Genomic DNA, 14798 nt, shown 5'->3' with positions numbered 1-14798 from the left:
TCTGATAATGGTGGTGAGTACGAAAAGAAAGAATTGATGGAATTTATGCACTCTGAAGGGATTATTCACCAAACATCTTGCACAGATTCTCCTCAACAAAATGGTGTCGCAGAGCGAAAAAATCGACATTTATTGGAAATTACTCGGTCTCTTTTAATTGGGGGTCATGTTCCTATTTACTTGTGGGGTGAAGCTTTGAATTCGGCGGTCTATTTAATGAACCGTACGCCATCCAGTGTTCTTAATTTTCGAAGACCATTGGATGCCCTTTCTGACCATTGCACTCTCCCACCGGTAGTACTTCTGGCTCCACGAATTTTTGGGTGTGTGGTTTATGTTCATTTGCATCCGCGCCAACGGACTAAGCTTGAATCTCGTGCTTTGAAGTGTGTTTTTGTGGGATATGGGAACAATAAAAAAGGCTACAAGTGTTTTGATCCAAAAACTCGAAGGCTTTATGTTTCCATGGATATTACCTTCCACGAGACCGAACTTTTTTACAGGGCGCCAATTCCTAATTTACCATTTCCAGGGGAGAATTCAGACGAAGTGATAAATTATGCAGAACTGGAAGCATTTTTTACCTCAGAAAATATTTCTTCGTCCGGAGATTCTTCAGGACAGGGTGAATTTTCAGATGAAAGGGAAGAGTTATCGGTTGTTGAACCAAAGACGTCTCATACTGATAATGCTCTTCATGATAGTACAATGCCTCCCAACAATTCAACACAACCACTGAGCCAGTCTTCTTCTGAGATTCCTCCAGAGGTATCCACTAACCCTAACTCCACTGGTAGTGATGATCTTTTTTCTGAATCTCAAGTGTCTCAATATCGTCTTCCGCCTCGTTCTAATCGTGGTGTACCACCTGTTAAATATGAGCCTGATCCTAAATCCAACGTTAGATACCCCATTAGTAATTATGTGTCTTGTCAAAAACTGTCCAAGTCATATGCGTCTTATGTGCTACAGTTATCATCTGTTCCTATTCCTAGTAAAATGCAGGAGGCTCTAGCAGATGATAGATGGACTCAAGCCATGGCAGAAGAAATGGCAGCGCTTGAGAAAAATGATACTTGGGAGCTTGTAACTCTACCGAAAGGAAAAAAGACCGTGGGATGTAGATGGGTCTTTGCGGTCAAGCATAAAGCAGATGGGACAATTGAGAGGTATAAAGCTCGATTGGTTGCGAAAGGATATACGCAATCTTATGGGGTTGACTATCAGGAAACTTTTGCACCTGTTGCCAAACTTAATACAGTTAGAGTGCTCCTGTCTTTGGCGGTGAACCGAGATTGGCCACTTCTTCAGTTTGATGTAAAAAATGCTTTTTTACATGGAGATCTTACAGAGGAAGTGTATATGGATCCCCCTCCAGGTGTGGAAAAATACTCAGATATTACAATGGTATGCAAACTTAAAAAGGCGTTGTATGGGTTAAAACAGTCTCCAAGAGCTTGGTTCGGTAGATTTACCAAGTCTATGAAGAGCTTCGGATATAAACAAAGCAACTCAGACCATACGTTGTTTTTAAAGCATCGAATGGGTAAAATTACTGCTTTGATTATATATGTTGATGACATGGTGGTGACAGGAGATGATCAAGAAGAAATTGAGAGCTTACAACGACACTTGGCCTTAGAGTTTGAAATGAAACAACTTGGAGATTTAAAATACTTTCTCGGAATCGAGGTAGCCCGCTCAAAGAATGGTATTTTCTTGTCTCAACGAAAATACGTTCTTGACTTGTTAACTGAAACAGGTATGCTTGGATGTAAGCATGCAAATACCCCTATTGAACAAAATCACAAGTTGTTTAATTGTTTACATGCAACTTCTACTGATAAAGCAAGATACCAGAGACTTGTGGGAAAATTAATTTACTTGTCCCATACTAGGCCAGATATTGCTTATTCAGTATGCGTAGTAAGCCAGTTTATGCATGATCCTCGTAAACCTCACATGGATGCTGTGGAACGCATATTGCGATATTTAAAGTCTGCTCCGGGTAAAGGGTTATTGTTCAGCAAGAATAATCACTTGAAGGTAGAAGGTTACACTGATGCAGATTGGGCTGGTTCATCTGACGACAGAAAATCTACATCAGGATACTTTACTTTTGTAGGGGGCAACCTTGTGACTTGGAGGAGTAAAAAACAACAGGTGGTAGCAAGGTCAAGTGCAGAAGCTGAATATAGAGGCATGGCTTTTGGAGTATGTGAGTTACTATGGTTGAGGAACTTACTTAAGGATTTGGGTATTCACTCTCAGGAGACAATGAAGCTGTATTGTGACAACACTTCTGCTATAGAGATTGCTCATAATCCAGTCCAACACGATCGGACGAAGCATGTGGAAATTGATAGGCACTTCATTAAAGAAAAACTTGAAGCCGGAATCATTGCTTTCCCGTTTGTGAAGTCTGCAGACCAACTAGCCGATGTCCTTACCAAAGCTGTTGCCAGCAGTGTTTTTAGTCACTCTTTAGACAAGTTAGGCATGTGCGATATACATGCTCCAACTTGAGGGGGAGTGCTAGAATTAAGGATATGATTTAGTCAATATTTAATTTGGTCAATATCCTTAATTGTGTAATCTTATTTTATGCCATAAGTGTAGAATATTTCCATGTAATCTTGTATTCTTTCCTTGTTAATGTTTGTACTATATATATTGTACAACTACGATGAATGGAATTATCAGAAAATTACTCCACAATTGTGTTTATTTTCACAGGTTATGTGGGTTGTTGTTCGTGCAGGTTTGTGAGTCCTTACTATGGGTTTTGAGTCCTTCTGGGGGTTTGAGTAGGGAAGTCTTAAGTCCTGTTTTTTTTCTGGTTTGCTGGCTGCACCTTTGGGAGGGTCCTGGTGTTATATAGCTTGGAGTCTTTCTTTGTCCTCTCAGTTCTAGCGTGGCTGTTTCCTTCATTGAGTTAGGGGTTAGTGGATTTTTTACTGTAAATCAGAACATAATGAGTGCATCTTTACTGAGTTCACGTGAGATGATTTATACTGGTTATGTTCTTTTATGTACTTGGACTGGGAGTTAGTTGTAGACCCAAAGGACTTTGCATATCTGACTCATTTCGGGGAGTTTTTTTGCTATTTGTCGCCTGGTAGGGTTTTCTGGCCTTGTTCGTTTGGGGGAGTCAAAACTCCCGAGCTCGGTTTCTAATAAATTTTCTCTATCTATCTCTCCCCACTTATTACTCTAAAAAACCTCTTTCAAAACGAATTCTCTCTAGTTATTTGTCAAGCCATGGTTTTCTTACATGTTGTCTCGGGTGTGGTTCCTCTCTTCCATTTTGATTCCTCTAGCTGAGTGGTGCCTGCACTTTAGCATCTTACGGGGCTGTTTCCCGTATCTTATATCTAGGCTTCCTAGTTTTCACTTTGCGAGGGTGGTTGATTTTTGCTTTGTTTCATGATTCAACCAACCAAAAGATTTAGTGTTTGGTGATTATGAAACTTTTGAAAAAAATTCTAAAAGGACTGATGTTTGATTTTCTTTTAAAGACGTTTAGCGGGCAAACTAATATAATTTGAACATTTTTAAAAACAAAAACCACCATGATTCTAAAGAAATTTTGAAACTTGGGTAAGGCGGTCGTCCGGCCTCATCCGCCCCTCGGTCCATCATTGAAGGGACCCTGTTCAGAAGGATTGAAACTCAGGGGTACGTTTTTTCATATCTCAACTGGTCACATTTCGATGTATTATTTTCTTTGGTTGAGGGTTGATAGGTGTTTCTAAGGTTCAGTATAGATTTGTTGATCCTAGTTTTTCTTTCAGTCAAGATTCAATTGAGACGTCATCTAGAAGGATATGCTAAAAGGAATTTGCTCAGAAGGATTGAAACTTAGGGCTATGTTTTTTCATACCTTAATTGTCACATTGATGTATTCTTTGCCATGAGTGTTTGATTGAGGGTTGATAGGTGCATGGTTCAATCAGTTAGTTAAGAAATGATGGCAATAAAGGGTTCGTTTTTTTAACCATATTGATCACATAATCTTCTTTTTTGAACTTCTTTCAACTCTAGTCAACTTTGGGATAACAAGATCTTTTTGTACTCCAGATCATCAGTTCAAGGTTTGATCCGAGGATTTTGTTGGGCAAGAAGGCTGCACAGTTCCCAACCATAGCTCATATCATATAAAGGGTTAATCCGTGGATTGTCTTGAGCAAGACGGCTATGTTTCTCATGTGCTATGCGCTGACTTCCCCGCTAGCACTCGTCGGTTATTCCAATATCTTTAGCATCCCAAAATAATCCTCAACGTCATTGAGGCTTTCGTTGCAATTGCTCAAAGCAGCACATTGGGCAAATGGATTGAAATGCTTCCGTGTAGCCTGAATTTCTGTTGCGATTTTTTTACATTCCACCCACAACGAAAGCGTAACGAAATTAAATGCGCACACAAAGAAAATACAATATTTATGTGGTTCGAGCTCAATGCCTATTCTACAGAAGAAAGAAATTCCACTATATGAAAAATATGAGATTACAATGTGAAATCCTACCCCGAGCTCCTAACACCATAGCTCAAACAATATTTTTCACTCACCCTTGCATCTCTATTTTTCCTTGCATCTCTATTTTTCCCTTGCATGATTGCATCTACTCAGAGGTCCCATCTACTCTCCTATCACCTCACAGGTGGTGCCCGCCAACCCCCAAAAGGGGAAACTACCCTCTCACCCTTTTTCTTTCTCACATACGACTCACAACACAAATGCACATCTCCCTTTAAATAGATACAAGTAGGGCCGTAAACGAATCGAATCGAGCCGAACCCTGTTAAGTTCGGCTCGAGTTCGGCTCGAGTTCGATTCGAGCCTGAACAACTCGGCTCGAGTTTGGCTCGTTAAAATTTTTCACGGCTCGGGTTCGGTTCGGTTCGGTTCGGTTCGTTAAGATACTAGTCTGGCTCGAGTTCGGCTCAGATTCGGCTCGGGTTCGATTCAAACTTGAACATCTTGGCTCGAGTTTGTCTCGTTAAACTCAAATGAATCGAGCCGAGCCGAATCTAAGCTCGAATTGAGTTCGTCAAGACTCAGGTTTGATTCGGCTCAACTAATTGAACTCAAGCGAACCCAAACTATCTCATTGATTGTATAGAATTTGGGAGAAAAATAAGTATTGAATTATATATACAACCTAAAAAAATTTTACATTTACAAATAGACCCCTATTGAATTATTAATTAAATTTAAGTATAGGTTCGCAAACCTAACCGAGCCGAATATCGTTAGGCTCAGGTTTGGTTCATTTACGAAACGAGCCTAGAATTGAGGTTCAGATTCAGTTCGTTTAGTAGACGAATCGAACTCGAATGAGCTCTTACCGAACCGAGCCTCGAACAGTTCGCAAATGGCTCAATTCATTTACAACCCTGGATACAAGAGAACCTTTCTACACATCCCAAGTATCTAGGTGACTCTTGAAGTTCCCACGTTTCTTGAGACATGACCTGGGGATGCTGCCAATACCCTGCTTGGCAGCGGTGCCGAACGGCCCACCTGACCGTTCATCTCGACAATCAATGACATGGATCTTAATCCGAGTAGCGAGATGAACGGCCCATAAGGTGCTTGTGGCGAGATGAACGGCCACAAGCACAGGGTGCTTGGCAACATCTCCCATTCCCTTAGAGACCAAGCATGATAGGATTCCATACTCTACTATATTGAAGCATATAATGATAGGATTCCCTGCTCCACTATATTACATTATGACAATGGACACACTCTGCTGAATTCTGAAATGTACATTCCTAAAAAATCTTTCTATTTGGGCAAGGAGCAATCACAAATGCTCCATGGAACATTACCCACTCTAGGAGAAATTTTTTGGTGCCAGGTATATCCTATGTAGTACTCACTCGATACTTTCGGGCCGTCCTATACACTTTTGGACAGCTCGGATTGAAATCATCTCTTTCCTCTCACCCCAACACTTGTCGTCCAATTGAAACCATCTCTTTCCTCTCACCCCAACACTTTCTCTCTTTTTTCTCTCATCAAATCCGAACCATCAAAAAACGCAATGAATGACTCGGATGCGCCAAGCGGATACCATGTGGTACCCATTTGGCACCGGAAAATTTTCCCCACTCTAGAGTAATTCCAACAAGCACATTAACATGAGCCAATTAACACCATTAATTTTTATTTTCTTTATTATGCATTTCTTCATGTCAAAATCCAACAACTCCTATGTCCCGGAATGTACCTAATCCTCTCGATGTTTAGCTTTTTCCAAACGGAGGAATAAGTACTAGGATAGCTCAAAGACAGTTTTCTAGTCTTCTTGTTTACTCGACTTGGTACATGGGATAGTTGGAATTCAAAAACCCCTGGAGGATGCACTCAAACTGAATAGCAACTACGGAATTTTAGTCGAAAATTATTAGTGTTTACTATGCAGATGTTTGTATTTATGTTTATTTGTCAATGGTGTAATAGTGTAATCTTACTTTATTGTCCGTATGTTTGCTGTAGGCTTTTTAGGTTTAGCTTTTTAGGTTTTTACTTTCCTGGCTTAAATAGTATTTGCCAACTATGTTGTAATACTGTATGCTGATGCACGTAGTGATGTAAGTAGATGTCTTGGCTGCCTATAAATAGCCAGGCCTCTCTCCGTTGTAAACCAAGTTAGTCACATGATAGTGCAAGTTAATAATATTCTCTCTCTTTTGTGATCCTATCCTACTTCGTATTTGTACCCACTGTGTGTCTGAAAACTTGGTATCAGAGCCATGTCTTTCATTCTAGCTTAAACCCCCTCCTCTGGGAACTTCTTTTCCAATACTACGGTAAATTTTTCCTAAAAAAGAAATTGAAGCGTATGCTCTGTGGTTGCCTTCTAAGGATCTTCCACACCAGAAACTTCACTAACTGTTTTGATTGAAAGAATTCTTGTATCAGTGGGTTAAAGTACCTTGAGACGTTTGGCTTCAGAGAAAGCAGTTTGTCTCGGTTTATCTACCCTAGTATACAGAAATTTTGTTAATCAAAATTAGTTGAAGATTTTACAGTTAAAAGAAAAAATTTATTGTATGCGGAAGTGAAGGACCCAGAGCCTTTATCTTAAATGAACCGTTGGCTTTCACCCAATTCCCCTACCACATCTTCTCTAGTCTCTTCAAGTTCATCTACCAGTAGAAATTCTACTTCTTCTTCTAATCTTGAGTACCTCTATGAGTTTGAGTATCTTCCTGACGACAGTAAGGTTCCTCTTACTGATCTTCCTTTCCTCAACCCATATAATGCTTTTGTCCGTCCACAAACCTCTGTAAAAAAGACAGTCACCCAACTCTTCTCTACAAAGCGTCCAACCTCAGTAAAAGAGTATGTCCAAGCCTCTAAGTTTGATCAGTGCTTCATAGCAGCTACAGAAGCTGAACAGCTTTTACCCCTAGAAATCCCAGTTGATTTGCCTCGCATTTGGCAACAACAAGGATTTACCCATCTTCACTTTGGAGCAATCAGATTGGCCGTTACTTTCCATGGCAGAAAAGGTTTACCTATTACTTCCAGAATTGCTCTGGTTGATACTAGGTTTATGAAGTATCAGCATGCGTGTATTGCCACGGTCCAAACCACTTTAAATGCTGGAACTGTCATCTTTACCTTTTACCCCAACTTCAACATGCCACTAGCAGATCCTCATCTGCTCTCAGCTCTAAAAGTTCAAGTCCAAATTGGTAGTGCCTCCCAAATCTCCACTACATATGCTGCAACCCTTCACTACCAAATGGCCTACCGACTTCAAAACCATGCCTTTGACATGTCCTTACCCTCCTCTACAGATGAAGCCCTTTTCCTAACTGTCAACGCACCTCACCAAGCTTCGTGTGTTCATGTACCCCGACAAATTTCCAGATCTGAACTTCTTAAGCTTCTCCCAGAAAAATGGGTTACAGCTTTTGAGAATAACCAACACCAGCCCATACCTGTCCAATCTTCAAACCCACTTTTTGAAACCAAACCCGATGGCACGGTAGAAATTTCTTTCCCAAGAGAAGCGTCTGCCTCACCTACAACCCATCCAATCATCTTTCCCTCAAGGATTGACATGTTTGTTGATGGTTCTAAACCAGAACCTCCAATTAAATATTTTCAATCTAGTGGTCTTCCAGTCTTCTATTTCAAGCACCCAGAAACAGGTCATTGTTACTTTGATGCCTGTAACTGTGATGAATGTTCCGAAGAAAGTTTTCTAGATGACGATGATGAGTCTGACAATCCTTGTCCCATTTGTCCTCAGTCACCCCAGTCAACTCCTATACCTTGTAAATCTCCACCTTCTCCAAAGTTACCATCCAAAAATGACCCTTCAGCTCAACCCAGTGGTTGTTTCATGTTCACCCCATCCCCATCTTTCACTGATGCAGACTTTCCTCCATTGGAATATCATAACCCTCAAGAAAGAACCACTCACCGTCATAAGATTCTTGATTCAACTACCATTCACCCTGATGGTAGTACCAAAGCAGTATCAGCAGCAGAAGCAGCCATAAATTGGCAATCAGCAAATTCTCTAGCACAAAATCAAATTCTCCAAAGAATTGCTAACTCTCAGCAAAATTTGGAAAATGTTGTCCATAAGAAGTTGTCAACATTAGAACTTCTTATCAGAGATTTGCAGCAGAAAATCCAACATGTTCACCAGGAACTCCTTCAGATGGCTTATGCCAACCAAGCATTTTCAGCAGCTTTTTCCCAAAAGGATGCTGAAATGAAGCATCTCAAGAACCAGCTTCACTCACTCCAGGCTCAGCAGTATTCTCAACAGAAAAATCCATTTGATATGTTCTCAACTTATCCCCAACAAAGTTTCTCTGGGTATCCTCAAATGTCTCAACCCTTACCTTTAAACCCTACCTCAATATTTGGTGATTCAAGCTCCAGTCTCTTTGGAAGCCCGTCGGCTTTCCTTCCTCCACCAAAAAGACCATCTCCACCAAAACTTCCTTTCCCAAAGCCCCAGATAAAACCTACCCAACCTCCAGTTGTCATATCTCCACCATCCACCTCTACTACAGCACCGGTTACCTCCACTTCTTCTAGACCAGCAGATCCACCATCTAACCCAAATTCCAAAGCACCTCAATTAATGGTCCAGCCGGTTGTTAGTCCTTCTAACAATCCAATCTCCACCTTGCTACATACCTTAGCCACCATGCCTGAAACCCCATCTCCCGAACCAACCATCGAATCTGATTCAGATATTGAATCTACTGATTCTATACCGACTCCTCATGTTTTCATGATGAACCCTGAAAACCCAGAAGAGGATGTTGAGGACCCTCCTATCATTGAAGAGGATCCTGAGTTTGAAACACCTCCAGAAATTCCAACCTTTGATTCCTTCTCCCATGCCAATATCCATACCCAAGGTTTCTCTTTTGATACCATTCCCCCCTCAAAATGGTTGGATAAACTCTATGAGATTCATGCCTGGTGTACTGCAGCTATGCTTTCTCCAAATGCTACACTAAGTAATGTCATTACTAAGTGTACAGCAAAATTTCTTGGCCGTCTCCGTCAATGGTTTTTAGCTCTCGGTGAATACCGACAACTACAACTCAAGCAGCTGCCAACACTTGACCAATTCATTTCAGTCCTCCATACTGAGTTTCTTGGAGACCACAACAACACCAAGGAATTCGTTCGAGAAGAATACCTCAGCATGAGATGCTGTTCATTCAAACGAAAAGATCTTGAGACTCACTATGACCGTATGTCTCAGAGATTTTATCTTCTCAACGGAATGGATGATGTTAATCTCAAGCAAGCTTTTCTCAATTCCCTTCCTGAACCATTGGGAAATGAGACAACAAGGCTCCTCCAGACAAAAGGATTAACGCTGAACTCAATTTCTCTTGGCGGTATTTATCAACACTCTTTGATTGCTTTAGAGAAACTGTGCAATCATCAGAAATTCCTCAGAACTCTTGAAGAACAAGGAAAACTTCTTGGCAAAGCTTGTGATCGGCCAGACTTATCCATAAAGTGTAAAGACAAGAAGTGCACTTGCCGTCCTTCACACCGGAAGTCTAAACACTTTCAGAAATGGAAGTTTCAATCTCTTGGCAGGTTCCCCAAGTCTTTCAAGTCCCGCAAGTTCTCACGAAAGAAGAAATGGAAATTCTTTAAGAAGAAAAAGTTCAGAGGACAGCGAAAGTCTGATCGCTGCTACATATGTGGAAAGAAAGGGCACTATGCGAAACAGTGTCCCAACAAAGCAGCTAGAGACAAGATGATGAACTCTTTGGCTCTCATTAATGGTGATCTCGAAGATGCTGATGTCGAGTCCCTATTTTCCATCGAAGATGAAGCAACAGATGATGCCGTCCTGGCATTCACTTTTGATGATTCCTCTTCAGAATCAGATGATCTCCCTGATGAGTCTGATTCCTTCCCCTATGAAATCCAAACATTCTGTTTTTCAAATATCATGCTAGCTCAACCTTTAGCCAAGGTCCAGATCTTACTTGGAAAATATGAAAAACCCATACCAGTTATCGCTTTCTTTGATACTGGTGCAGCAGCCTCTATCCTCAACCCAGCAATTCTTCCCAGGTCCTACTGGCAGTCATGTTTCCGACCCTTTACAGCAGCCAATGGAGAAACTTTTGTCATCTCTCTAATCAGTAAGCCTATTATCATTCAACTTTTCCCTGGATACACCATAAAACACCAAGTCTATGGTTCTGATCTCCCAGGAAAAGATTTACTGTTAGGCTTTGATATCCTCCAAAATCTCAGCAAAGTTTCATGGCTCAAAAAAGGATTGAAATACAAAAACTACTTGTTACCTTGGACCACTCAACCAAACCTTTTCAGCATAAAAACCTTTTCCTCCATAAAAGAAGCCATAATCCAAACCTCTTGTGCTGAAACCCATTCCCAGTTCCTTACCAAATGTTCCAACCCGCTTTGGAAAAACCCAGATTTCTTCATTTCCCTTCCTTTCAAGAAAAATGAAGATATTAACCCCACCAAAGCCACACATCATGGAATGAACCCAGAACATTACCAACTTGCTCTTCAGGAGCTCCAGCAACTTCAGTCAGAAAGTTTGATTGAACCCACAACCTCTCAGTGGGCATGTGAAGCATTCTATGTAAACAAAAGGACAGAGCAGATAAGAGGAAAACTCCGACTGGTTATCAATTACAAGCCTCTTAATCATTTTTTGCAGGATAATAAGTTCCCTCTTCCTCGAAGAAGTGTTCTTTTTGCAAACTTGCCTAAAGCTCAGATTTTCTCAAAATTTGATTTGAAAGCAGGTTTTTGGCAACTTGGCATTCATCCCGATGATCGTCCCAAAACTGGATTTTGCATTCCAGATCACCACTTTCAGTGGACAGTCATGCCCTTTGGTCTTAAAACAGCTCCATCTTTATTTCAAAAGGCCATGATTCGGGTATTTGCTCCTATATTATCCACAGTTCTTGTCTACATTGATGATATCTTACTCTTTTCCCCAGATATTGAATCCCATGCTGTCCTACTACAAACTTTCCATTCCCTTGTCCAAACCCATGGCATTATGCTCTCAGAAAAGAAGATGCTTTTGGCCCAACCAGAAATTGATTTTTTAGGGATGCATATCTCTAAAGGTCAATATACTCTCCAACCTCATATAGCCTCCCAGCTTGACCACTTTTCAGATGAAAACCTCACAGTCAAACAGGTTCAGCAATTTCTAGGAATTGTTAACTATATGGCTGATTTCATCCCCAACCTTGCTCAATACCGTACCCCACTCTCAGCTCTACTAAAGAAAATTCCTCCTCCCTGGTCAACCCACTGCACTAAAGCCATCAAAGACCTCAAAACCTTAGCCAAAACCCTTCCACCATTAACTATACCTTCAAATGGGAAGAGAGTACTTCAGACAGATGCCTCTGATCTGTATTGGGGAGCAGTTCTTTTGGAAGAAGATACAGAACAAAAGCGCAGAATTTGTGGTTACAAGAGTGGTGCTTTCTCCACAGCAGAACTTCATTACCACTCCACTTACAAAGAAATTCTGGCAATCAAGAAGAGTATTGAAAAGTTTGAGTTTCATCTAATCGGTCATCATTTCCTCATTGAGACTGATATGATGAGCTTTCCCAACATGCTCAAGTTCAAACAGAAACACCTTCCAAAGGCACAGTTACTCAGATGGGCAAATTGGTTTTCCAATTGGAGTTTTGATGCTATTCACATAAAAGGAAAAACAAATGTCCTCCCAGACTTTTTGTCTAGACTCAAAAAAGAAATCAACCAGTTTTCAAAATCAAAATCACATTTCTTTGTCCCTGGTTGTTTTCCCATGATTTCCTGTTTCCATTCAGTAAATTTTCCTGTCCACCTCCAGTGTTATCTTTTAGAGTTAACCATTCTTTCTCGTTGTGTCCAAATGTGTCAAAACCTTCAACATCTATGTATATTTAAATATGGTCTTGATGAGTGTCCCATAAAAGGTCTACCTTTTCATCCCGTCTATCCTTTCCTTACCCCGTTTGAGATCTCTTACCATAATGTCTTTCATTTTAAGAAAGAAGCGTATCTTCTCTTATGGTACTTAGTTGATGTCTATACTATAAGCGTCTGTTTTAATAAGTCAGCCGTCTTGGTATACTTGGCACATGCAGCGTTCAGTCAGATCCGTCCTCCTGAAGATTACTTCCTGAAATTTCTCCTGCTCTTTGGAAGCATATCATTCTGGCAACAGAAATTCAGAAGCACCCCCTGCAATCCAGATGAAGATCTCCAGTTTGCTTTCTGGACAAGTCGTAACAACAGGAGTCATCCTAATCCAGATGGTTCTATCACTTGGCGAAAGGAGTATCACACTATATTTCTTTCAACATATCCAGTGACTCAAGGATTGTGGATCAACAGTGGAAATTATCTTGTCATGACCCAAACAATGTGTTCTCTTAATGGATTGGCACTAATAGAGGTCCCCTCATCTCTCCTCCATTATGAGTCTGCAAATTGGAAATTTAATGACACTTATCCGGAAGAATGGCGCCAAAATATCCGCTATCTTTTAGATCAGTATCACCTCACAGACAGGACTGAAGACTCTTCTGGAAAGAGTAAATCAGAATAACACCAATGTGTTCAAGCCAGCTGTCCCTTTGCGTACAATAAAGTTTCAGCCTTTTTCGGCAAGGGTGAAATTATTAGTGTTTACTATGCAGATGTTTGTATTTATGTTTACTTGTCAATGGTGTAATAGTGTAATCTTACTTTATTGTCCGTATGTTTGCTGTAGGCTTTTTAGGTTTAGCTTTATAGGTTTTTACTTTCCTGGCTTAAATAGTATTTGCCAACTATGTTGTAATACTGTATGCTGATGCACGTAGTGATGTAAGTAGATGTCTTGGCTGCCTATAAATAGCCAGGCCTCTCTCCGTTGTAAACCAAGTTAGTCACATGATAGTGCAAGTTAATAATATTCTCTCTCTTTTGTGATCCTATCCTACTTCGTGTTTGTACCCACTGTATGTCTGAAAACTGAGACCTGATATTCCCTCCCCCCCCGGCCCCACCTTTTCCCAATTTACCCCCCCCCCCCTCCTCTCTCTCTCTCTCTCTCTCTCTCTCTCTCTCTCTCTCTCCCTTTTCTTTCTTTCCACCGTTCCTTCTTCTGTTCTTTTTTTTTTCTTTTCTTTTCCAGTTTTTTTTTTCATTTTCTTTCTTTCCGGTTTGAATTTTTTTCTTTTTTTAATAATAGGTTCAAGTCTAATTCTAGGCTTTATAAAGTAATTGAGAGAAAAAAAAGTGTTTCAATTGATCATGTTTATCGCACTATTTTCTTTTTCTTTTTTTGTCCTTTATAGATTAAAAAATATAGTTACGAAAATAAGTGTTTCAATTCTTAATCTGTTTGAACTGGTGCAAAGTTGTTATTTTTCTGATCATTTTATCCTAAATGGTCATAATAAATTTTTTGCTCCAAGACCTTTCAATAGACACCCTAAGAGAGTCTTTTGAAACTAAATAATGAGTCTTAAGGTGTTTGTTGAAAAGCCTTAAATCAAAAAATTCATTATGACCATTTAAAATAAAATAATAATAAAAACGATCTTTGCTCTGATTTAATTGAATTGAGAATTAAAACACTTAATTCTTGAATTATATTTTTAAATATACAAAGAGTGTATTTATAGAAATTAAATAAATAAGATAAAAGTACTTAAATAAAAAAATAAATTAAAAAGTATGGGGGACCCGGGGGCTCTGCTGCCCCTATTGCCCCTAAAACGTTTCCGTTTTAGTTATAAAAAAAAAATAGAAACCATCCATTTGTAATCCTATGGAGTATAAACGTAATTTGAAGCAACATACTACTGAATCAGTTAAGATGAGGATCTATGCTAAATAATGGTTAACAAATTTATAAAATTGTACTATAGTTAAAAAAAAAGTAATCCTAAATAGTATAACATTTGTATTCTGGATTAGTATGTTGTTTGCAAAATACATTTTGTAATTAGTTTCCGAACACTAATTGTAATCTTAATGACCTTTCAACGAGCACCCTAAGACTCATTATTTAGTTTCAGGACTCTCTTAGAGTGTTCATTGAAAGGCTTTGGAGCCAAAAATTTATTACGACCATTTAGGATGAAATGATCAGAAAAATAACATCTTTGCACTAGTTCAAACAGATTGAAAATTGAAACACTTATTTTCGTAACTATATTTTTTAATCTATAAAGGACAAAAAAAGAAAAAAAAAAGAAAATAATGGGATAAACATGATCAATTGAAACACTTTTT

The 14798-nt window shown here is 39.6% G+C and overlaps 2 protein-coding genes across 3 annotated transcripts in view; both read left to right on the top strand.

Moving 5' to 3' along the window:
• Positions 1-4215, top strand: part of LOC131330948 (pre-mRNA-splicing factor ATP-dependent RNA helicase DEAH1-like) — an 11754-nt gene extending 7539 nt beyond the window's left edge. Inside the window, exon 4 of one of the 2 annotated variants that reach the window (XM_058364717.1) lies at positions 4081-4215. The gene's annotated coding sequence lies outside the window, so the exon portion shown is untranslated. The remainder of the gene's footprint in view (positions 1-4080) is intronic. The other variant, XM_058364715.1, reaches the window with a different exon arrangement.
• A 2883-nt stretch (positions 4216-7098) lies between these two features.
• Positions 7099-9512, top strand: LOC131330944 (uncharacterized). Its single transcript, XM_058364701.1, has 4 exons — positions 7099-7355; positions 7890-8488; positions 9053-9341; positions 9482-9512. Exons 1-4 carry the CDS (start codon positions 7099-7101, stop codon positions 9510-9512), a joined length of 1176 nt encoding a protein of 391 aa, XP_058220684.1.
• Positions 9513-14798: the final 5286 nt, after the last annotated feature.

The sequence above is a fragment of the Rhododendron vialii genome, chromosome 6a (genome assembly GCF_030253575.1).
Source record: "Rhododendron vialii isolate Sample 1 chromosome 6a, ASM3025357v1".
Classification (NCBI taxonomy): domain Eukaryota; kingdom Viridiplantae; phylum Streptophyta; class Magnoliopsida; order Ericales; family Ericaceae; genus Rhododendron; species Rhododendron vialii.
Note: the sequence above shows the minus strand (reverse complement) of the source record. Positions and strands in the feature narration are given on the sequence as shown.